Raw genomic sequence first — 24052 nt, 5'->3', positions numbered from 1 at the left:
GATAGAGAATGGGAAACACTCAGGCATCCACTAATTAATTTCTCTGATGTCTTTCTTTGGACTAGATGATTTCACTTCAGCACTCAGAACAGAACATTTAACTTAAATCGGGATTTCTGAAAAGTTAGTCCCAACAGCTGGTGTTGGTCTGGTGATGTTTTTAGCAATCCAAGGCAAAATGAGAAAAGAAAAAGCATAGTAGAATGAATTTTAAATCTATTTGACTTTAAAAAGTTGTTTCATTGCTGTCTGCCTGTTTTTGTTTTTTTTTTAGCATTACTACGTTCTTTTATGAAATGATGGTGAAAAATAGGTGGATATTTGTTTTAGCAAAAGACATGGATAAGACAACCCTACAGATACCTCTACATTTACAGGTCTATGGAATGAAAAGGTTTGGTAAACACAGACCTAGAGAAAACTGCACTCATTAGCGCTAAGCCAATTGTCATGCCTTGTTCTCCAAGGCTGGCGCTGGCAGTGAGCACAGGAGTGCCTGGGTCAGCAATTGCACCTTCCCACTCAAGGCACATTACTGTCTACCACCTCCCCGCCCTCCTTCACACCCTCCTAGATGACCTCAATCAAGGCTTCAGGAGATATAAAAGCAGTTCCTTCCTCTGAAGAATCTAGAAACTCCTGGACGTCATGGCCACCAGCAAATACACTGGGGAAAGCAGCAGCAATTTGAGCATCAGAAAACCTGGTTCCACGTGTGGACTCTGCTCCTTACCAGCTTTGTCACCTCAGGCAAGTCACGCAGCATCTCAGAGTCACAGTTCTTTCCCTTCTTTGTAAATACCATCTGTCTAACCCATCTGAAGGGCTGTTATAGGAGCAAATAATATATCAATATTTACGGGAAAGTACTTTTTAATTGATTAAATCATAATGATCTCACATGGGCCCAGGTACCATCATAAATAAATGAAATGGGCTGAGGATAAGACAAGCAGGGCAGCAACATATTATGTACCCAATGCCAGTGGGTTTGGGGAGAAGGTAGGAGGGGTAGAGACTATGGGAAAGTGCAGAGTCCAGTATGTAAAGCTGATTGCTGCATCCAGGAATGAGGGAAGCTTTTGTGTAATCAGAGCTTCTGATTTCTTAAGAGAAACCAGAGAGTTTTACTTTGTGTGAGCATGCAAACTCCTAATTATTTAAATGTTAGCTAGTATTTTGCAACTTTAAAACCTGGTGGGGGCCATCCCTGAAAGGCCAAACAGAACATGTCTGAGGGCCAAATCTGGCCCCGAGGTGCCCTTTTGTGACTATGATTTACACACGTATCCCACTATTCCTGTGTTCCCAGCTTTTCTTAGGGTCCCTCCTGAAGACATCCTTAATGGCAGCTGCTCCGGATGTGTCCTGACAGTGCCAAGATCTTCCACAGAGTACTTCATGCACCTTTACATGTGGACACTGTAAATAATTTCTCTCTTGAAAAGTTAAATAGGCCTTGAATCAATCCAGCAGGGTCGCTCGCCATCTGGGAGTCCTCAGAAACGGTCAATGGTCGGCACTATAAACATTTTAGATTTCATGGAAGATGCTGACTTTTTCTAAACTAATCACCCCTGCCAGTCAAGATTTGCGGTATGGGTTCAAGAACAAGGCGTTCATTTAACAACAATAACAAAAACAGTGAGGATACAAACCGGATGGTCATCGTAGTGATTGGTCTAAAAGCCAACTGGGACTTCCCTAATAAGGCGACGACCGAAGTGGTCTCCCTGGCGGTTGAGCGCCACTATGATTAATCAGTCTGTTTCCAGTTTCCTCATGACAGCAGTATTAACAGTTTGCTTTATTCTGTTTATATGGCGCTGACAGGTCTTCAGCATGTTGGGCCTACTTGCTGGAGATTAATGACTTTTATATGGAGGTAAAAACCAGGCAGGGAGAGAATGCCTTTTACGACTAGATAAGAACTGGATTCTCTTGCTCTAGTTTTGTTCCCCTGTTGCTCATCAACTCCTCCCTCTTTTAACTTCTATCGAGGATACGTATGGTTAGTTGTGCCCAGCAGGTGCTTCTCACTGTTTAAACCACCCCACTCTAGATGTGGTGCCCGCAGATGAGACAAAGGGAACCTTAAGTAGTGTTTTTGAACATGCTTATCATCACTAAAAGTACTGTGGGCTAATTTTGTTTTTAAAAAGTCAGATTCCATATAAAAGTGAAAGATGATTGATAGGCAAGAGATGGCTTTTGGTGACAGGAATTTTAGCATGTGAGGTGGGCAATGGTTCCCCTTTGTAGCTATGGTTATTTTTATAGACACTGAAGAAGGTGGAATTAGTAAGCATGGCCCAGCTGTAAGAAGTATGAACAACCCAGAAAAATCTCTTAGACATATTTCACTAAATAGTCATATTTCAAAATAAATCAAAATGATTTCTAGCCTCCCTCCAACTCGCCACCTCCCCCCAAAGTTAGGAGTACTGCTTGCTACTGGTATACTTTTTTCTGTGCCAGGTTGGAGAGCATGGTAACCTAAACCCAAACATTATGTTAACAGTATATAAATATAGAGAAACTAAAATAACATTAAAAAAAAATCAATCACCTCCTCTAGGCGCTGTAGGAATCACTGTCTCATCCTTTGCTCTTAGGGAGCCTCCTGCTCCTCCAATTTTTTTTTTTTTTTTTTTTTCCGGTACGCGGGCCTCTCACTGTTGTGGCCTCTCCCGCTGCGGAGCACAGGCTCCGGACGCGCAGGCTCAGCGGCCATGGCTCACGGGCCCAGCCCGCTCCGAGGCATGTGGGATCTTCCCGGACTGGGGCACGAACCCGTGTCCCCTGCATCGGCAGGTGGACTCTCAACCACTGCGCCACCAGGGAAGCCCCCTCCACCTATTTTTATGCAACAAACGCTCAGATAAGTGCATCCCGCGTACCCAGGAACTGCAGGCCCTGGGCCCGGCTGGCCCTCCAACCCACTTCCTCTTGCTCACCCCTCTCCTGATACAGTGAGTAGCAGAAGGAGCCTGAGTCCAGTAGACAGAGCCTCAGGGGTAGTTTTTAAGGAGAATCTTTTAACAAAGATTTTAAAAGCTAGAGACAAGAACAGTCTAGGATAAGAAAGCAGTATTAGGACTTCCCGGGTGGTGCAGTGGTTAAGAATCCGCCTGCCAATGCAGGGGACACGGGTTGGAGCCCTGGTCCGGGAAGATCCCACAGGCTGTGGAGCAACTAAGCCCGTGAGCCACAACTACTGAGCCTGCGCTCTAGAGCCCGTGTGCCACATCTACTGAGCCCACATGCTGCAACTGCTGAAGCCCGTGCACCTAGAGCCCGTGCTCCACAACAAGAGAAGCCACCACAATGAGAAGCCCGTGCGCTGCAACTAGAGAAAGCCTGTGTGCGGCAACAAAGACCCAACACAGCCAAAAATAAAATAAAATAAATAAATTTTTAAAAAGCAGTATTAATAATAATGGTTATCTATAGAGTGTTTACTATGTACAAGCACTACTGTAAGCCCTTCACTTGCAAAAAACCATTTAATTCCCACAACAGAATGCACTGAGGGAAGAGTTAAATAATTATTTGTGTTTGAAGTGCAGTGTTTGAGAGAGTAGAACAATATACTGGATTAGATTGGGGCAGATCTTTAATTCCATACTTGTGCTTTAATAATTTGTCTGATGCGAAGGTTCAACTGGAGAGGAAAGAAACCCAAGTGAGACAGAAAGTCAGAAGGATACTGTAATAGTCCCGAGACTGAACCAGGGGAGTGCACCGGAAGTGAACAGGAGAGGAAAGATTTGAGACTTATCCCAGAAACAGAAATGCTTTTTTGGCTGATTTGGTTTGCTCTTTGGTTGATTTGTTCATTCAACAATTTCTGAAAGTTTCAGATAGGTCAAACACTGTGCTAAGTGACACGGGGAAGTAAGAAAAAGAAGAATTTGAAGGTGACTCCTTCCTCAAAACTGGGCTACTAGCCACTGCTCAGTGGTCTAAAGTGACACTGTAGCAGACATCCAACTATCACGCATCCCTCCGTCCATCCATCCATTCAGTAGTTACTGAATACCCACCTTGTGGCAGGCACTGCACTACATAACGGTCATGAGCAAGTCCAGGAAAGAGAAATGAAGGAAACGGAAAAAAAGACTACTATTTTCATTCTCACAGCCCTAGGAATGCTTTTTTTCTAGAACTTCCATTCCTTTCCCGGTGGTCTGGCCATAAGGCACAGTACATGGTGGTAAACCACCAAACTGCTGGAACAGCATAGGTATTCTTAGTCATCCATATGAAGACAGGATCTGCTATTTAACTTCTAAATGTGTGCCCAGATCGGACATATTTAACCAAAGCAAAACATTATATCATAAAGGTATCTAACATGATTCCCATGTGTAGATTTTATTTATTTATTTTTGCTGTACGCGGGCCTCTCACTGTTGTGGCCTCTCCCGCTGTGGAGCACAGGCTCCGGACGCGCAGGCTCAGCGGCCGTGGCTCACGGGCCCAGCCGCTCCGCGGCATGTGGGATCTTCCCGGACTGGGGGGACGAACCCACGTCCCCTGCATCGGCAGGCGGACTCTCAACCACTGCGCCACCAGGGAAGCCCCCATGTGTAGATTTTAATATCATTTAAAAATATAGGCACAGGAAAAACCAGCTCTGAGCAAAGCCAAAAGGTACTGAAAGTAATAGAACATACTTTCAATGTTAAAAATCTTGTATCTAGTTTAGTTGGTGAATTAGTTTGAGACACATAATTTTATTGCCTTTCAGGCAAAGCCCTGATCTTTAAAATTAAGATTTGCCTAGACTTTACAAGAGTAAATCCTGACCACTTTCTAGCACTTTCTGAAAAACAACTAGGTAACAGAATGACTACCACTGAGAAGTATTTTGCTTTATGGCAGCTGCCTTTTCATTATTATTTTATGAGAGCTTGTCTAGATATTATGTATCCCTTACCATCTACATTTAGTTCTTTTCAAAACATCTCTTCAGATGCCCGGGGTTTTGTCAGTTTCTTTGGATCTTAATTGGATTTCAAATAGCAAACGATATCACTTTCCAAAGGTTCTTATTCACATAGACTTGCCTCCAAAAATCATGACTAATGTATGCCTTTAAATTTCTACTAAAAAAAAAAAATTAAAAGGTATGTTTAGGGACTTATGAACACCATCAACAATTATTTCAAGTATAAGCTAGTTCACATATGCCAAGGGTGAGAATTTAAATGCCAATAAAACCTAACTGTAAAAGAAGGAATCTGATGAGAGCAGGCACATTTTAACTTCACTTTTATGTTGAGGATCTGAGCCTGGCATGGACTTGCGTGTTCCATAAACTCTGAGATAACCAAGCTATGGATAAGCAGCCTATGTCAATGGTAACATGAAAAGGCAGAATCCTGGGCCTTTTCATGTTTTGTGCCTGTTGTTGTTTTTTAATGCATTTTAATTCAAGCTCTACAGCCTGCATCATTTACCAAGTTCGCTTCTGTCTGCAAAATAAGATTTGAATAACCACCTACTAATTTCCCATTGAAAAAATGTTTTTAAGTTATGAAATATTTCAAACATGCTTATTTTTTCCTGATGATAATACGAACTGAACTTGAGGGAAATATAAAACACTACATAAGTGATCAATGAAGACACTCCAGTGAATATTATCTCAAGTTAACCTACAGGTAAAGAAAGGTCTTCACCATTGTGGGAACTCGATCCATGGGTTAAAAGCCTTCAGTTACGCTGAGATATTATTTTCATTGTGCTTGGCTCAACCGGATAGAGGCCCTCGGAGGAAAGAGCCAAAGATGAGCCCGGAGGGACAGCCACAGAATTCGAGACACTCCACGTTGTAAAGGCCCTTGGAGATCCTCTAACCACCCTCCCGGGGCGGGAAAAGAAAAACAAACCGACGCCGTCTGACATTTATGACTCTTACCTGCGGCGCAGATCCTCGGCCACCGCTGCCCGGCAGCTGAACAAATAGGCTCGCAGTGATTTCAGCCGCTGCCGCAGGCGCACCACGGTGGCCAGCGGCTCGGCGTGTCCGTACAGCATGGGGTTCTCCTGCTGGATGTCGATCAGGGGCTCTTCGTACACGTACTCCAGAAACTCTTTGGCCTGCTTAGACACCTACAAAAGAAACTGCTCCATCAGCGCTGACGAATCACCTGGCTTTCCACACCTCCTCCAACCAGGAACCACAGCTTAGATATCAAAATAACATCATCTTCTGAACACAGCCAAATGAAAAAGCCCATAGTGTAACTAAGTATAAAGTGTGGCTTTTCTTTCTCTCTTCCAGAAATGCAATTGGTAAAGTAACCTGGGCATTGAAAGGAATTCATTAACTCTGTATGTTGATCATGATGTGATTGCACAAATCTACACGTGATAAAATGACACGGAACTATACAGACCCAGTATACCAATGTCAATTTCCTGTTTGTTTGGTTTTTTTAATTGTACTATAGGTATTTAAGATATAACCCGTGGGGAAAGTAGGTGAAAGATACACAGGACCTCTCTGTATTATATTATCTATGCAACTTCCTGTGAATCCATAATTATTTCAAAATAAAAATTTAAAAAGAATTCATTAAGACTTTTTTTTTAACATCTTTATTGGAGTATAATTGCTTTACAATGGTGTGTTGGTTTCTGCTTTATGACAAAGGGAATCACCTATAGGCATACATATATCCCCATATCCCCTCCCTCTTGCGTCTCCCTCCCACCCTCCCTCTCCCACCCCTCTAGGTGGTCACAAAGCACCATTAATACTCTTAACAACAATGCTGACTTTAAAAACTAAAACTGTGTGCACCTATATGTATATATAGTCTATAACGCTTTTTATAAAATAGCCACTTTAGAAAGATAGGTAAACCACGCACATACTACAAAATTCAAAAGGAATAAAAGGATCTCTCCCAAAAAAGGGGAAAAAAGGATATTATATGCAGAACAGTGTGCATAGAAAATAGGCTCAAACACACACTTTCATAAGCAGAAAAGAGTTGCTCTTATTAGAACAGCTCTGAGCTTAGGCTGACTTTGGCCAATAGATCCATCCAACTCTATATCCACTTCTGGTAGTCATCATCAAGAGTATGAAAGTTGATTTTAAAATGTCATTGTCATCCAAAGAAATAAATAGAAGAAACACATCTGAGATACAGAGGGAATAGCTTAAATAATGCATAACCCGTGGGTAGTTTGGGGGAATCTTTACATACCAGTTCACTGATACTGGCGACCACAACAGGCAGGGCCCTGTCCTCATGTAGCTCACAGTTCAGCGGGGAAAGACAGAATTGGGTTCAAATATTTTGTTTATCGTGGTTAAATATTTGCTATATTTAAAAATCTTAAATGAGGGAAAAAAATGGATGGTGTTCTGGAAAATGAAGTACAATCCACTTGAAACTGTTGCTGAAGAGTGATGTATTGTACAATTCAATTAGTCTTTCTGGCTCTACTGAGCAGTGTTTATACTGAGCCAGGGCCCCGCTGAATTAGGTTAACAATGCTACCTTTTAGTAGGTGAACAGAAGGACAAAGGGCACTGGCCAGTCTCCCAGGCCTTAAAAGGCTTCTCTCTTCAGGTGGTACTTAAGCCCAAATGGAAAAAAAAAAAAGTCTTTTACAGAGACAGTAAAAGCAGTGAGACAAATGGGATGGCAGCTACTGACATCAGCATTCATACACTGAAATTACTAAAAACAAAAACAGAGCTAGTTTCAATAAGGTCTAAGGCACTGCTTCACAAAGTTATTAGCCAGTGTTAAGAATACAGAGCATATTGTGACCTTGGCTGCCTGAGTATGTGAACAAATAAATTCCTGCCATGTTGAGCCGTTTTTGGCAGCAAGGCACATGCTCATTTTTTTGAGAAACGACCACTTACATCAGTGAAGGAATTTTTGAGAGAACTCAATATTTGGCATGAAACGCTATTTTTGTAAAATAGGAAATGAGTGGGGATACAGTGTCCTAAGTTCAAAACCACCCTCCATACTGATAGGAGCATTCTACTTTCAAACTCAGCTGTAATTAAAAAGCTTTTTAAAAATATATAGTTACTTAAGGAAGGAAGCCAATGATATTCTTAAGTGACGAAGTTTATGTGAGAGCAAGTTTCTTTCTTATTAATAGAAATACTTCATGAGTTATATGTGAACACCAAATAACACTCTACCTAGGAGCCAAGAGCTACTGTCCTATTTCTTGCCTACCAAATTATGAAAAACATCAAAAGCCTGAGTGCTGTGTCTGACATGAAAACTCGGCTCATAAGTGCAGATGGATAAGCCCACTATTCTTTCCTTTAAAAAAGTGAACGGTTCAAGTTGGCATTCTTTTTCATGATCCTACTCTACTCACATCAGAAGCAATTTTTACAGGGTTGACAGTTCACTTTTCCAACCTATTGGCCTGTTAGTATTTTACTAAATAATATTTAATATTTATTAATGATATTAGTATTATTAATATAAAACATAGGTCTTTCCATAGGTCTTTTAACTTAGAATAGTTTAAGCTATAAGAACTCCAGTCTCTGACTGTGGTTTTGCTGCAGTTTGTGAACTGGTTCTCTCTCCACAGCCCTGCCGTCAACATGATTCAAGAGAGTTGAGGCGGAAGAGGTCCAGGTAGAAACAGGTCTCCTATCCATCTCACACTCAGGAGGAGTTGGAGAAAAGGCACAATCAGGTTATAATTTTCCACAAACTAGTAATGACAAATCTCCTAGATACACAGATGTATTTATAAATAAGCATGTTGTCATTTGATTTTAACATTAAGCATCGTTGGTATAGATTTCAACATAATACATCTTTTGTTATGCTGGTGACAGCTACTTCTGTAAAACAAAATTCTCAAATGTTCAGGTTTATGTAACTCTGAGAGGTTCCGGAATGGTGTCCTGGTATGTTCCCCCACAAAAAGAGCCCTGGGTAATAAAGCAATGGGGCAGAGGCAATGTGGTGACCATAGACAGCAATTTGCAGAGGAGGAGGATGTGCCGGTGGTGAGGACTTTAGCTTTTGTTAAAGGAGGAAAATGTATCAGAATAAAATAGATGAGAACATAATCTCAGAATAACAAGAACGGGTACAGATAATCTAGTTCAGTTTTTTCTCAACCTGTGTGGCAAGGAATACCAGTCACACAGAAAAGATGTTCTGAGGGCCAACGAGAAATACGCCACATGCCACATTCTTCTCTTGGTGTTTTAAAGTGCAGCACGTTAGCGTATTAAAGCCCTGGGACATGGAGTACTAGAGAAAACCTGCTTAACCCAGCCACTTCCCAACCAATCTGACTACAGACAGGGCAGCTGGTTAATGTCATGCAGGCTGTATGGAGGGGGCAGTAGGAAATGAAAGTCAGCCTAGGTCCCACTCACCAACCGGAGGAAGGGACATTTTTCTCTACCATTACCTATACTTAATAGAAGAGAAAATTGAGTCCAGAAAACTTCAATGACTTATCTGTGGTCATCTCGTGGCACAACTCAAGCCAAAACTCAGATGTCGAGATACACTACTCCGTGCTTTTTACCATTGTTTATGTTCACAGTTTCTTTTATTTTTTTAATAACTCTACCAAAAACTATCTGTTTTTAATAACTCTACCAAAACCTATCTGTTCATCACTCTTTAAAATAGGAGATCCCTGTCCCTGTTCTGTCCTTCCCTCCACCCCAGTCAAATAGAAAACAAGTGGGCTACCAATGGAGATGAACACATAATTTAAGGAGGCAGTACATTGGTGTGTGGGTCTTTAAAACAAAAACTAAAGTCTAGTAACACTTCATTTATCTAGAAGTCACTTATTTGTATATTTGTTTACTGTCTTTCTCCCTCACGAGAAATTCATGACACAGAGGCTATGTCCCCGGTGAGCACAGTAAGTGTTCAATAAACACTTGCTGAACAGATGAATGAGTACTTTACAATGCTCTGGCCGTGACTCTGAGCCACACACTTCTAACAGTTTGATTATTTGTTTCTAAGTTCACAACATATTTAGAATTAATAAAGTAGAAAAGGGGAAGGACAGCTAGAGGCAGCACAGTGACAAAAGAGGTGACAGCTGACATCCTGGTACTAAGGGAAGAAAGGCACGTGCAAGAAGAGATATGGTAAAAGTATAGAATACAACCTCGACAGAAAGCAATTTGGCAACATCCATCAAACTCACAGGTGTACATACCTACAACTAGGAAGTTATCTACAGATAGCCTCACTCGTAAATGAAAACCTTACATTCAAAATGATGTATAAAGTTATTCACTGAATCACTGTCTATAATAGAAAGACTAGAAAAACCTTAATGTCCATCAAAACAAGGACAAGTTGGATAAACTCGGGTGTGTGTGTGTATGTGTTAAATTCATGATGCGATATGGAATGGCTGGGGGCTTCCCTGGTGGTGCAGTGGTTGAGAGTCCGCCTGCTGATGCAGGGGACACGGGTTCGAGCCCTGGTCCGGGAAGATCCCACATGCTATGGAGCAACTAAGCCCGCGTGCGTCACAACTGTTGAGGCCCGCGAGCCTAGAGCCCATGCTCCGCCACAGAAGAGGCCACCACAGTGGGAGGCCCGCCACCACAGCGAGGAGCGGCCCCCGCTCCCTGCAACTGGAGAAAAGCCTGTGTGCAGCAACGAAGACCCAAAGCAGCCAAAAATTAAAATAAATTAAAAAATATATATATATGGAATGGCTGTTTTAAAAAGCCCAAGGAAGAGTTTTATGATCTGAATGGAATATTTTCTAAGAGCAGCATGTATACTGTATTGCCAATTGACATTCTTGTGTAAAATACATGTATGTAAAATATTTCTGGAAGGAGTAATTTGGTTGCCTGTGGGTGAGAGGAAGAGGGAGGGAGATTATCTATGTGTATATGTCCTTTGTATTTTTGAACCTCGAAATGTGAAAGTATATTATATTCAAAAAAAGAAGAATAAAAGTATAGTGGTATAAGGCAATTTCCTTACAGAAAAAATAGCCTCCCATATATCATATTAAACCACATTGAAGTTATTGATCACGAGGTAGAACACTCATATTTATAATTATAATTCTGAGGCATTAAAAAAAGGTTAACTTCTAGTACATATTTTCTGAAGTAGGAAACTGTCACGGAGCTACGTGACAGTTAAAATTTATAAAATAATAAAAATAATGTAATCACATTACTGAAAGTTTGGAGAATAAAGATTAGGAGAGAAAAAAGAAAATCACCCATAATCTTACCACAGTAAAATAACCACTGATTGCTTTGGTATAATGTTTCCTTCCAGTATTTTTTCCCATCATCTATTATGAAAAATCATGGCAAAAGTTTTAATAAGATCAATTCCAACCATAATACTTCTTGGTCTTATTAAAACAGGCACTGTGGGCTAAGGGAGAAGGAATCAGGAAATCTTAACTTTAATTACAATTTGTTCTCAAAATCTCCAAATGACTCTGAACAAGTGGTTTTTCCCATCAGCGAGCTACTCTCCAGCTCTGCAAGGGCAATAGAGTTTTCCTTGAATGCCTCTCAAGATGAAGAGATAGGAAGTGGCTTATGTAACGTGGAAAACCCCTAGCTAAGTGGAATGTGAATATTCAGGCTAGGATACAAAAATATTTTTTAAAAGCACAATTTAGGAAGAGTTCAGGCTAAGTTTGAGTTCCTTACCACCTCTTTGTCATGCTTGATATTTTTGAATTGAGGTGGTGGTGGTAGAGGGCAAGTTATCTTCAAAGAGAATTTCATTAGAAAATGGCTATAAAATTGGAGGATAGGGTTTAGCTGCTAGGTAATCCTGGGGCTCAATTCAATCCGCAGGATGTACACTGGAAAACAGAAGAAATCCTGCTTTAAAAGTAATTAGGATTATTATTACTCTGGAGGGCAGACAAGGAAACGCTTAAGATGACAGATTTCATTCTGCTCTGCAAAACCATTTTTTCACTCTTCAAATGGATATTCAAGCCAGTCACGTACTTGCAATTAAGGAGAGCAGGCAGATCTAACAGAACGATGTCTGGTCTTGGAAACTGATAGGTCTGAATTGATCCTCACAATTAGGAACATTAAGTTAAATCCTGGCATCTGAGCAAAGACAGACAGACACTGGACTAAATGGAATATAGTTACTTAATGCCAGTGAGAGATGATCCAGATAAAATTGACCAGCTCTGTTCTTGCTTTAAAATCTTCCCTGGTCCACTGAGATCCAGGGAGGGAATGGTCTGACAAAGGACATTTTCCTCATGGATGAAGTGAGGGTACCTAATATCCCTATTACTTACCTATCCTCTCAAAATCAAACCTTGTCACTTGAATGACCACCACCACAAAAATATCTGCTTTATAGAAAGACTACAAGCAGCAGTGATGGCTAGATTGATGGTTTGAGTGGCCTTTAGCCATCACTACAGACAGAACTGAATCTCCTCCATTTCATGGCTTCATAAACCATTCCTGAGTTTTTCACTTCCTCATTCAGTGCCACCTTTTCTGCTTTAGCTGATGGGCACATATTCTGTGGGCAGGTGCCACCAGCCTAAACCCTCAACGATCACAGGGCTGGGGCTGCCTCACTCACTTGCTTTCTACACACCTCTCAGCTGTCAAAGTCCTGCTCCAAATAGATTAATCTAAACTGTTCAAACTCAGCTAGTGTTCTTTCCTTCTAAGTAAGTTTTTATCTAATACACACATGGCAAATATATTTATAGCCTATATTCAGAGTGTCAAGTACAAGATGCAGAGGAGAGAATGACAACTGTCTGGCTGAGGGGAAGGAAAAAATCAGGAAAGGAAATGAAGTTTAAGCTGGGTTTAGGATTTGAATGAGGGCAAGAGGAAGACAAGAGGTGTGAAATAGCCTGGTGGGACTGGGCAATGGGAAGGAGTGCGATCTTCCTGAAGAGACTCACGGGGGCGGGGAGGGAGTGGATAAAAGGGCTAGAAAGGCTAGGACTAGAGATCACAAACAGTCTTTTGTCGGGCTAAGAGATTTGGATTTATCTTATGTTCAGTCAGAGTAAAAGCTGGCATTAATTGAGCACTTATTACATTCCAGACACTGCACTAGGTGCTTTCTGTGAATTATTCATTTAAGCAAACAGCGATCCTGTGAAGTAGGTACTATCGTTGCTATTATCTCCATTCTAAATGTGAAGAAACAGAGACTAAGAGAGGGTATAACATTTACCCAAGGTGAGAATGGGACTTCTTGGGAATAATGTTGGGGCAAATGGGACTTTTCTGAAACACTGTTGGGCAAGACCTGAAGGCAGGAAGCACGGCTGGGAGGCGACTGAATTCTCTCCTGTGAGTGATGCTGAGGGTTGGGATTGTGTGGTGGCGCTGTGTGTGCAGTGGGGTGCAGGGCCTGAGCTCCAAGTCAGCTGTGGATTTCTGTGAACTGATTAGGCAGGGCCGGTGTGGCAGAGGGAACAGTCCAGGATGTATCCCAGCACTGGCGGTGGGACTGGTGGAGCCACGTGCAGTGAGGAAGGGGTGGGAGACAGCTGGTGAGGGTGAGGAAGCCAGTTTGGGGCGTACTGAGTTTGAGGCACCCACAGGACCAGCTTCACTATACAGCTCTGCTTACCTACTACGCACCAGAAACTGTGCTAAGGCAGGTCCCCAGCACCCAGGAAGCTCACCTTTAGTAAGAAGACAGATGAGCAGCCAGCTGGTATATAAATGTGAGGGTCATGAAAGTAATCCCTTCATTCCATTCTTTAAGTACTTACCACAGTCAGTCGAAGAGTGCTTTCCTTATATTATCCCAATCCACACAACTCTTTTAGGTAAATACGTGAAGTGTGGTAAGAACAAATGCTTATGTGCGCGAGGTACTTTGTTCGCATGCATGAACCCATCTAACCATTGATAACCTTATGAGTTATTATTGCCCTCATTTTACAGATGAGGAGACCGAAACACAGAGAGACTAAACAACTTGCCCAGGTTAGACAGCTAGTAAATGACAAAGCTAAAATTTGAACCCAGGTACTCTGGGTTCATTTTACAGATTACGAAATGGAGACTCACAGAAGTTCAAGTAATTTGCCCCAACCAATCAAGCACCTAATTAGAGGTGGAGGGAGGATTTGAACAAAGGCCTGGTGAACAACAAGCTCCTGCTGTTGGCCCCTGTAATAAGTGCAATTCTAGAAACCCACGCATGCGTGATGGTGGCACAGGGAGAACCAGCAAAGCACAAATGGGGAATGCGGGGAGCATCAGAGCTTTCACCAAGGAGGACATGCCTTTCTCAGCTCTGGAACAAACAGCAGGGATTCCCGAGATGGGTGAAAATATCTGGAGCACACATAGAAGGACGATCTCTAAACAAGAGAAAAGGCTCTTCTTCTTCCCAACACAGGACTGGAAGCAGTAAGGATAGGTACCAAGGTAGACAGATTTGTAGGTATTCGTATTCAAATCTCGTAGCTTCAATTTTCTCCTTGAAGTAGGAGGCAAGGTCATATGCTGAGAAGGCCTGGGATGAGGCATCTTGAAGACAGTGAAGATGTGGATGATTATTGGGTAGAACAGGAGACAGAGCTGCCCAGGGATGTAGAAAAGGATCCAAGACAACTGGCCACTCACAACTGTCATGTTCATTTCAGACTTCAAAGATTACAGGTAGGTGACAGCCACAGGTTCCTTCCCTGCCTACCTTGCTCCCGAATGACTTACAGTTACAATGAAAGGAAGTCTAAGACATCTATCAGCAAGGAGGTATAAAACCCATCATACAGCCTGTTTTTGTATGAAGCACCTTGCATCGAAGGTTCGTTCAAGGCAGATGTGATGATATTCTGGCAGAAGGATCAGGAAAGCTTCTAGTCCGATGAGATAACAGAATTCTCTATTGGGTGGCAGGACCCAGGACCGGAAAAAAATCCTAAGCCTAGAGTACAACTCCAGTGGGGGTTAGATTCTTCGACTTGCCAAAGTCGATTACCTTGTTTATGCAAGGGTGGAAATGCTGTGCAATGGAGCTAACTGGTTCACGTGTCTTGAGGACTACTAGGTTGAAAACTACAGTTGAGATAAATGCTATCAGGCAGTTAAATCCACAGATCTCACTTTCAGTAGCAAAAGCAGAGCTGGAGATAAATGTAGGAATCATCAGCATGTGAGCCCTGGTAGTTAAAACCATAGAAGGGAGGGAAATAACGCAATGGCTTCCCTGGTGGCACAGTGGTTAAGAATCTGCCTGCCAATGCAGGGGCCATGGGTTCAATCCCTGGTCCGGGAAGATCCCACATGCCGCGGAGCAACTAAGCCCGTGCGCCACAACTACTGAGCCTGCGCTCTAGAGCCCGCAAGCCACAACTACTGAGCCCATGTTCCACAACTACTGAAACCCGTGCACCTATAGCCCATGCTCTGCAATAAGAGAAGCCACTGCAGTGAGAAGCCTGCGCACCTGCAACGAAGAGTAGCCCCTGCTCGCCGCAACTAGAGAAAGCCATGCGTAGCAATGAAGACCCAATGCAGCCAAATATAAATTAATTAAAAAAAAAAAAAGGAAGTATGGAGTGGGAAAATAGCATGAAGTTGTAGCTTTTATGAGACTACTTAATCAGGTCTGCCTCAAATTCTTATCTTATTATCTTTAGAATCCACACGACAACATGTAAATACCCAAATCGCTATTATGAAGTGAACCCAGTTTCGGTACCTACCTTATATTTTGAAGTATCCCAGTTGTGGACTATGCGGGCCGGGATGAGAAAACTGTCGTCCACGTGGCAGCTGCTGCAGTAATACCACCCGCTGTAATTGCACACCTTGGCTTTCCCATTGGAAAGGCCTATGGATCGCTGGCATCCTGTTCAGGGCAAAAGAAAGAGTCGGTGACTGTTGTACTTCTAACACCACAGAACGAAGTTACACAATCCTCAAGTGAAACAAAAGTCTATGATGGGAAAGAAATTGCAGAGAATAGGTGTACAGACATGTCCCCTCTGTCCTAGCCTGGCAGCTCCCACCCCTTCGCCTCCTCGGGGATTGCTGACATTGGTACTGTTTCTGGTCTCTTCTGGTTCCACCTCTTCTGTGTACAGCGGCCAGAGACCAGTCTCTCTACAACCAACCCCCTTTCATCTCCTCGCTTCCTCCTCAGAAACCCTACTTCACCAGGCAATTGGCTGGGGGCTACTCATACAGGTTCTTACTTAACCCATGCAGCATCTCTATGAGGAAGATATTATGAGCTCTGTTTTACAGATGAATAAACTAAGGTTTTAGCCAGGTTAAGCGTTTTGTCTTGAGGTCACCCAGCCAGTAAGAAATGGCGTTTGGGTTTGGCTCTAAGCTTGTCTGATTCTAAAATGATCCTAAAACCTGATGTGTAGCCTTCCTTGGCTGACAAAAAAATCAATGAAAGGAATGCGTCCTTTGATTGGTCCCCATCTCTCCTTTCCAACTACCTACTCCTACAACTCTCCAGTGGGAACAGAACCTCTTTGCTGCAGTTAGAGGACTCTCCTCACTGTTCCCCAAATAAACAGGGTGCTTACTCTACCCTCCATATCTTGGCACAATTTATTTCTCCTTTCATGACGCCCTCTTCTCTGATCTCTACTTTGCCAAATCCTGCCCATCACTGATGGCCTGCAAGTGATTGCCAAGGCCCTTTTCGTGTTCCAGGAAGTCCATGATTCTGTCAGTACTGTCCTGTTACTGTCAGGGGACCTGGTAATAATCATGGCCCTGCCAAAAAGAAGCCATTATTTTCCTTTAGCTAGGAGGAACTATATTCTACTGACAACAGAAATTCTGTCATAATCAACCCAAACGACAACATTCAGAACAGATAATCAGGATTATACAAACAGCATCGTTTTTCTGACATTTCTCATCCACCGCTTTCATTTTAGAAATCCTCCCTCGTGGCCCATTTCATGGTTGGGTACCAAGACCTGAACTGATCAAAGAAATCTCGCATGAAGCCTATTTCGTAATATGGGTACAAAATCGATTACTCTTAATAATCATAGTCATAATAATATAACCAGTGTTGCAGCCCACTTCCATTAGAAGGAGCTCAAACATGTTTATTTAACAACCTGCCAGCCTAAGAAGATACTTATTCCCATGAATCCATGAATGAAAGCATCATAAATTCCTAGAGCTTTCATTTCCATCACAAATAAAATGGTATCAGTCATCCAGCAGTTTCACAGGGTACCCTCCAGAAAGAGAATTAGATCCTATTGTTTTTAGATACGAGAGGTATTGAAAGACGGACGGGGAGTAAATATATCGGAATTATGCTTCCAGAGCTTAATACCCTTTCTTCCTGGGATTGCTATTTCTTTACTGTTGAGTAGCAACAAAACACTAACAAGCTCCTGTTTCTCAGATTGGCTGAGGATTGAGATACGTGTGAAGGATAAGGAAGAACCAAACCCACCTGCTGCTTCTGTGGGGCGTGGGAGGTGCTGTCACGATCTCTGGGCTATGAACACCGGAATGCCGTGTGCTGCGCCCACTGACCGCGCTGCTTATGCGGCATGTAGCGCGTGCGTCCCCTTAAACACTGCGCTTTCTGACGTGGTTGTACAACCCTGACCACACGACAAACTGCTCAGATGTATTTTTTATCCTTAGCACTTACTGTAGCGCTTTACATATGATAGACCAGCAATAAATGTTTATGTTGAAGAGACGATAAACTGAATATTATCTGGCACATAAACACCCTCATGCATATAAAGAGATTTTAACTTCCCAGAGCTATTCTGGAATTGATCCTCCTAACCTGGTCACCTGCCTCTTGAAAATAGCCTACTCTGGTGAATATCCCTATGCAAATATGTTGCCCCTTCTAAGAATTACACATTAGACACGTTCATAAGAATTACACATTAGACACGTTCATAGATGGACTGTGAAACAGAGTTGAGTAGAACTTGACACATTTTAGACACTGAGACACTGTTTCCAAAATTTAGTGGACAGTGAAACTGACTAAACACTGAAGTGACAATGAATAGAATTCAGTCTTCCCTAATGATTCAGAAAATGAGCGCGATCTTATAGAAATTCAGGATCATCATTATAGCTGAAACTCTCACCATAAAACACTGCAAAAATAAATTTATTTTAGTTTTTTCCTTCTTTGCATTTTGGATATAATAAACAGTAAGCATTTGCTGAATGTTTATATATGCTTTAGTAGGTCCTACTGTGTTTATTATTCTGTAACTTTTAATGACTTTATTATAATCTCCTAGATGCAGCAAACATAGGCAATATTAAAATACACAAATGTGCATTTTTTTTTAACATCTTCATTGGAGTATAATCGCTTTACAACGGTATGTTTAGTTTCTGCTGTATAACAAAGTGAATCAGCTGTACATATACATATATCCCCATATCCCCTCCCTCTTGCATCTCTCTCCCCCCCTCCCTATCCCACCCCCACAAATGTGCATTTTAAGAAAGCATATAGCCTACAAATGTGTATGTCAACTGGGCACACAGGCCCAAAGCCTAACATGGTGAGGGTTCAACTAAATAAGCTAAACATCCTCACTACTTTGCACAGGTCTCCAGGCTCATAAAAGAGAGAAAGGCTGAGAGAACATGGCTGGGGTTCATGCCCATTTTATTTTTTTTCACACTTAATTTTTTTTTTATTCTGGTGCAGAACATTATCAATGTCTAACCTTCATTCTAGAGGGTAATTCAGAGAGGGGATGTCAGGAACCAACTATTCCCAAGGCCAACCCTGTCATGCAGTAACCTTTGGGCCATACCACCCCTGGAGCTTTAAATATACCTACCAAAAGGCTTCTGTGAGTGCATTTCTCACCACCACAATCAGAAAACACTAGAGATAGCACCCCAACAAGATAACGTCTATAGTTTAAAAAACAAAAACAAAAACAAAACAAGCTCCAGAGTGAGATTACAAACCAGTCACATGAATGGTAGCCGGCTGTCAGTTGGCCGACCCCTGCTAGGTCTTAAGGGAAATCTGTCATTGGGGCCACCTCGCCCTGGCAAGATGGGGTTAGGTCCTGGAAAGGGGCCGATTGGGTCAAAACATGGTCTGAGCGGAGGGAAGTGTCTGGGTATCTCCCCAGGCTCAGGGATGAGTGAATTCATTGGATCCCCAACATAAGGAAGGGTTAGTCTTTCATCATATTCACCACCAATAATTCCTGGAGGAAGGAGAGAACTGGGAGGAAAAGGCCTGGGGTGCAAGGGGTTGGGGTAGAATGGAATGGGGTGGGGTGACGATGGCAGGAACATCACATGCCGCCCTCTCTGAGCTTCTTTTCTTTGTTTGTGCCTCTTCTTGTACAGTTCTTTCCAATCTGTGTCTCGACCTCTGACAGTACCATCTCGAAAATCCCGCAGATATAAACACCTCCACAGAAGTTGGTCATTTGAAGCAATATAGAGGTCATGACAAACTGCAGACAAAGACAGGACAGAACGAACAACCAAAAGTCGGAAGATCTGCAGTTTCAGCTCCAATGGGAGGACTACCAACCCAAATACATCTGTTAGGTTCAGTGCTTGTCGGGTAAAAGCCAGAAGAGGATACACCAGCTGGTCCTTGAAGAGGCGAGAGAGCTTCTGAAGATCTTCGTATGTCTTGGCTACATTTTCCCCTGATTCCTCTTTGCAAATAAAAGATTCTGGCAGCAGCTGCAGTCTTTTCACACTTCTAATCTCATTGTTGATTTTTAGTGTAGCATTTATGACGATGAGGTTTCCCAAAGGCACACAGGTGACAGCAGCAGAGCCACCCTCACAGAGAGGATGTGTGTACTGCAGCTTATACACGCCCCCGACCTCCAGTTCTCCAGCATGGACACAGCTTTGGCTTCAGTCTGCTGAGGTATGTAACCCGACTCTAACATGAGGAAATGTATGGATACTATCGGGGGTCCCTGGGGTTAGAACAGTCAGCTGGCTGCTACAGGGTCTCTGATGAATGTGGCACTTGCCCTTCCACCGATTCACTGCAGAGCATTGGTTCTGAGGGATAGAAACCTGTGCCCTCTTCCATAACCACAACATCTGGAATTGACTCAGCTTCAAAATTGTGACTAGGCCCTGACCCACTGCCATCATTCCAGACATCAGATTGGGCTGCCTGTCCTTGGAATGAATCACGCAGTTGTTCATCCTGCCTGCTGGACTGACTGGAGCTGGCGGCCAAAGAGGGCTGGTCATTATTCTGGAGCGAGGAATGCTCTGGATCTGTGGATGAAGGTAAGTTAGGTGCTGCAAAGGCATCTTCAAGAATCAAACATATCAAGTCCCCAGAAACAATCCCATATGAAGCCAAGGTCTCTTCATCTCCAGTGAGGGCATCCTTGTTGTTCAATGTAATTGCAAACTGGGTATCAGAACCTGGAGGGGATGGGAGCCCCTGAGACGCCGGGCCATGACCTCCGGGAGCCAGGAAGCCGCAAGCTGCAGCCTCAGCGCCCACTTGCCACCCGGCCTGCACGTCACAGTCCAGGAGCGCAGGCCCCATGACGCCCCGCTCACCGCCCGGCCTCTTATGCCCATTTTAGTTGAGACAGAAGCAGCAGCACATAAACTCATACGTCTAGTCCTTGGTGTCTTTACCTTTATAACTTATTTAGGACCATGCTCTCCTACTCTTGATGCTGAAATCGCCCTACGAAACTGAATAAAAGGAAAACCTCATCCACAACGGAGGCAGGAAGCCCTGGAAGGGGAGGTCTCAGGCACATTCCACTTGTGGCAGCTTCCTTTACATAGCCTAGCACGAAGAAGGAAGATTTTCTCCTTGCCCAGCAACAACCCAGCCAATGAGAAGCCACCACAACCCTGAATACTCACAGTCCTCCAATGAACCTTCCTTCAAAGCAGCTCCTTCCAACTTCCCCTTTCCTCTGTAATAGAACTGCCTCTCCTTTGTTCTCCGGACCTGCCTGTGGTTCACAGCAGTTTGCATGTCCCGAATTGCAATTCTTCTCCTATTCCCAAATAAACTTGATTTTGCTCACTAAACCTTTTTTTGTTTTAAAGCTTGATAGCTCCTAATGACCCAGAAGGTTTCAACCTATCCGCATTCTTAGGAGTGTTTTGGATACATGGTGTATAGACAAGCACAAGCCTAGAGTCAGGAAGCTTGCTCTTTCCTAGGGAACACGGTGAGCCTGACCCATCCAACTCCCTAGTCCTGCTTTCCTCACCTCAAAATAAAGGAGTTAGCCTAAATCAGTGGTTTGCCAAATTCAGTGAGCATCAGAATTTTCTGGAGATGTTTGTGAAAAATGTAGTCCTCCCCCACCTCCAATCTGGGCCCAGAGATTTTGATTCTGTAAAGCTGGGGTAGGGCCTGCATTTCTACCCATCCAACCACCACCAGGGACTGTGGTGGGTAAAAGCTGAGGACTGTTTCCTGATTTCTAGGTGACTCCAAAGGTCCCTCCAAGCTCTAAAATTCTCATTCTATTTAAGTAAAGTGCAGCAAGTGGGTAGACTGCTAAGTGAAAAGTTCATAATTGGTCACACAGTTTAATTTCTAGGCTTCCAAAATCAACACTTCAAGTTCTTAGTCAATTTTCAAAAATTTACTGTGTAGAAACAACAGTTCATTTTACCGGCATTTTTTCCAGAGCATTCACTGTCCCCACTGAGAAGCATCTTATTTGACTTAGAAAGAATTAAGACTTTTAATCTCCGAATCCAATGTATTTGTCATTGAAAGAACATAGGATGGTCAGGAAAGAATCAGAGGCCAGTCAGTGGCCTGGTATAGATTCATTTTCTAAAAAACAACACATACCATTTATTTGAAGAAGGAGACACCCGTTCTTTCAATTAACTGCAAGATTTCTTTCTTTAATATCCTACTAGCAAATCATGGACTAAAACTGTCTGAAACAATTCCCCATAAAGATACACAACCTGGGATTTTACTTAATCATTGTGAGGTTTTCAACCAGAAGGGGAAAAATGTGTTTTCTTAATAATGACCATTAGAAAAACACATTTTTTGGAGGAGGCCAAAGCTGGACTCTGACAAGTGACATTATGAGGAGAAAAATAGAGCTGCAAAGCAGAGACAAAAAATAATTAATTGAAATAACTAATTAGAACTTATTTACATATTATATTTTCATGTACTTTCAAATAGACTTTTCAACAATGTTTCTAAATTAAAAGGCATTTGTAGTAGGGAACACTCCACATGTAGGATCAAAGCAAAAACATACTTCTCGGTCTCTTTTTGAAACTTTTCAGAGAGTGTATTCAATTCATAGGAACAAAAAACTATCTCACAAGAGAACCCACTGGCCTTTTTTTTTTTTTATTGCTTTCCACCCCACTTCAAATCTTTAATGAACACATGCTCTGAAGAGCTTAGCTTCCCTTCTGATACACTTTGGGAAACAAATGTCACCATTTAACCAATATCCTATTTGCTGCTTGTACAGTCCATTTCCCAAGGAGCCTTTCACTATAGACACCCAAAAGAATCTGTTGCTGGGGGTTGAAGCAGAAACGTTGGCATAATTCTCGACAAGGGTACAGTCTTTCTTCTAACAAGGGTACCTAGTTAGCTCAATTGGCTGCAATGAGATGTTACTGAAGTTGAGGCCTTGAGAAGCCAACCACCTCTCTCTACTTCCTGGCTCCCAACTACAGCCCTCCTTCCCCCGGCCAGTAGGTGGAAAATTCATGGGCACAACAGAAAAGTAACACGAGCTGTGTCTACGTCCAGGTGATTCTCTCTCACTAGGGAAAGAATGCACCCAATGCTTCCTAAGTGTGGCCAGCCACGCTACCCACTCCACCTCATTTGGTAAGGGAAATCCAGGACTTTGTATTTGGAAGGAAGAAATGATCTAAGAAGAGAACAGGGGCAAATAGAAGAGAAGGTGCCTTTATAAAAGAGAGGAAAGAAGAGAAAGAGAGTGAGAGGACAAATTTTCATTTGCTCTGTTAAAATAGACAAAATAAAACTGGCAAGTTTCGATCCCTCCTCTACTGTGCACGCCGGGTAAGGAGCAACGGCCATGGGAGGGGAAGGGGACGGCCCTGTCCCTGCCTCCCCCCTCCCACCCAGTGTTCTGGTGGGAGACAGTGAGCTGTGGGAAGCGCTGGGCAAATGTTGACTGAAGGCCTGGAGCCTGATCATGTACCCCAGGGATCAGATGTTCCAAGATGAAGGAAAATGGAAATGGGGATTTCAATGACTTCTTGTTTTACAAGAATTAGGGGGGAAAGTCATAAAGAACTTAGCTTTCCTAGCTTACAGTCTGTAACCATTGGCTCATTAAGTAAATGTTGAATAACTACTTTTAAAATAAGGTGTCACACTGGATATACAGCAGAAAATTCTGTTTAATGAGCCTAAGATTAGCACAAAGCTGGGCACGGTGTTTATAAACGAAGGATTGTTGGACACAGGGCAGAAGCGATTTTTGCAAGGTAGCTTTGGTATCCACTAAGGGAAGTTGAAGCAAAGTAAACCTGGGCCCCAGACTTGCATCCTTCTCTATAGGAGGGGAAGGAGCTGGCAGGTGAGACTGATCACACGTGTGTTCACAAGTTAACACAGGTGGAACCGAGGCTACATAATTCTACATAATTGTAACAGGAAGAGGGCAAGGGTGAGGGACACTGAGAAACACCTACTTAGAAATAAGTGATCCAAAACTTTCTCCTGTCTCAAGCATCCAAGTTACTCTAGATCTTTGGGACCAGGTGGTGACCCATAAAGTAGGAGACATCTACTTAGTCATAAAATCAATTAAGACATGAAGTATTTGACATTTTAATTTTTTAAAAAATTATTTTTGGCTGCGTTGGGTCTCCGTTGCTGTGCGCGGGCTTTCTCTAGTTGCGGCGAGTGGGGACCACTCTTCGTTGCAGTGCTTGGGCTTCTCATTGTGGTGGCTTCTCGTTGCAGAGCACAGGCTCTAGGCATGCGGGCTTCAGTAGTTGCGGCAAGTGGGCTCAGTAGTTGTGGCTAGCAGGCTCTAGAGCACAGGCTCAGTAGTTGTGGCACACGGGCTT

General features: G+C 42.8%; 1 protein-coding gene and 1 pseudogene across 2 annotated transcripts in view; both read right to left on the bottom strand.

Annotated features, from left to right (window-relative positions):
- PLEKHM3 (pleckstrin homology domain containing M3) overlaps positions 1 to 24052 on the bottom strand; it is a gene marked incomplete at its 3' end in the record, with an annotated part of 181701 nt that overhangs the window by 93189 nt on the left and 64460 nt on the right. The window contains exons 4-5 of the mRNA XM_082658307.1: positions 15709 to 15854; positions 5927 to 6120 (exon numbers count right to left, since the gene is read on the bottom strand). Coding sequence (XP_082514433.1) covers positions 5927 to 6120; positions 15709 to 15854 — 340 coding nt within the window. The remainder of the gene's footprint in view (positions 1 to 5926; positions 6121 to 15708; positions 15855 to 24052) is intronic.
- On the bottom strand, positions 18631 to 20531 carry LOC309824936 (F-box only protein 7-like; annotated as a pseudogene). The gene has a single exon. The product of its transcript is annotated as an F-box only protein 7-like (transcript).

Source organism: Grampus griseus (genome assembly GCF_964374135.1).
Source record: "Grampus griseus genome assembly, chromosome: 7".
NCBI classification, from domain to species: domain Eukaryota; kingdom Metazoa; phylum Chordata; class Mammalia; order Artiodactyla; family Delphinidae; genus Grampus; species Grampus griseus.
This window is presented reverse-complemented; position numbering and strand designations above follow the sequence as displayed.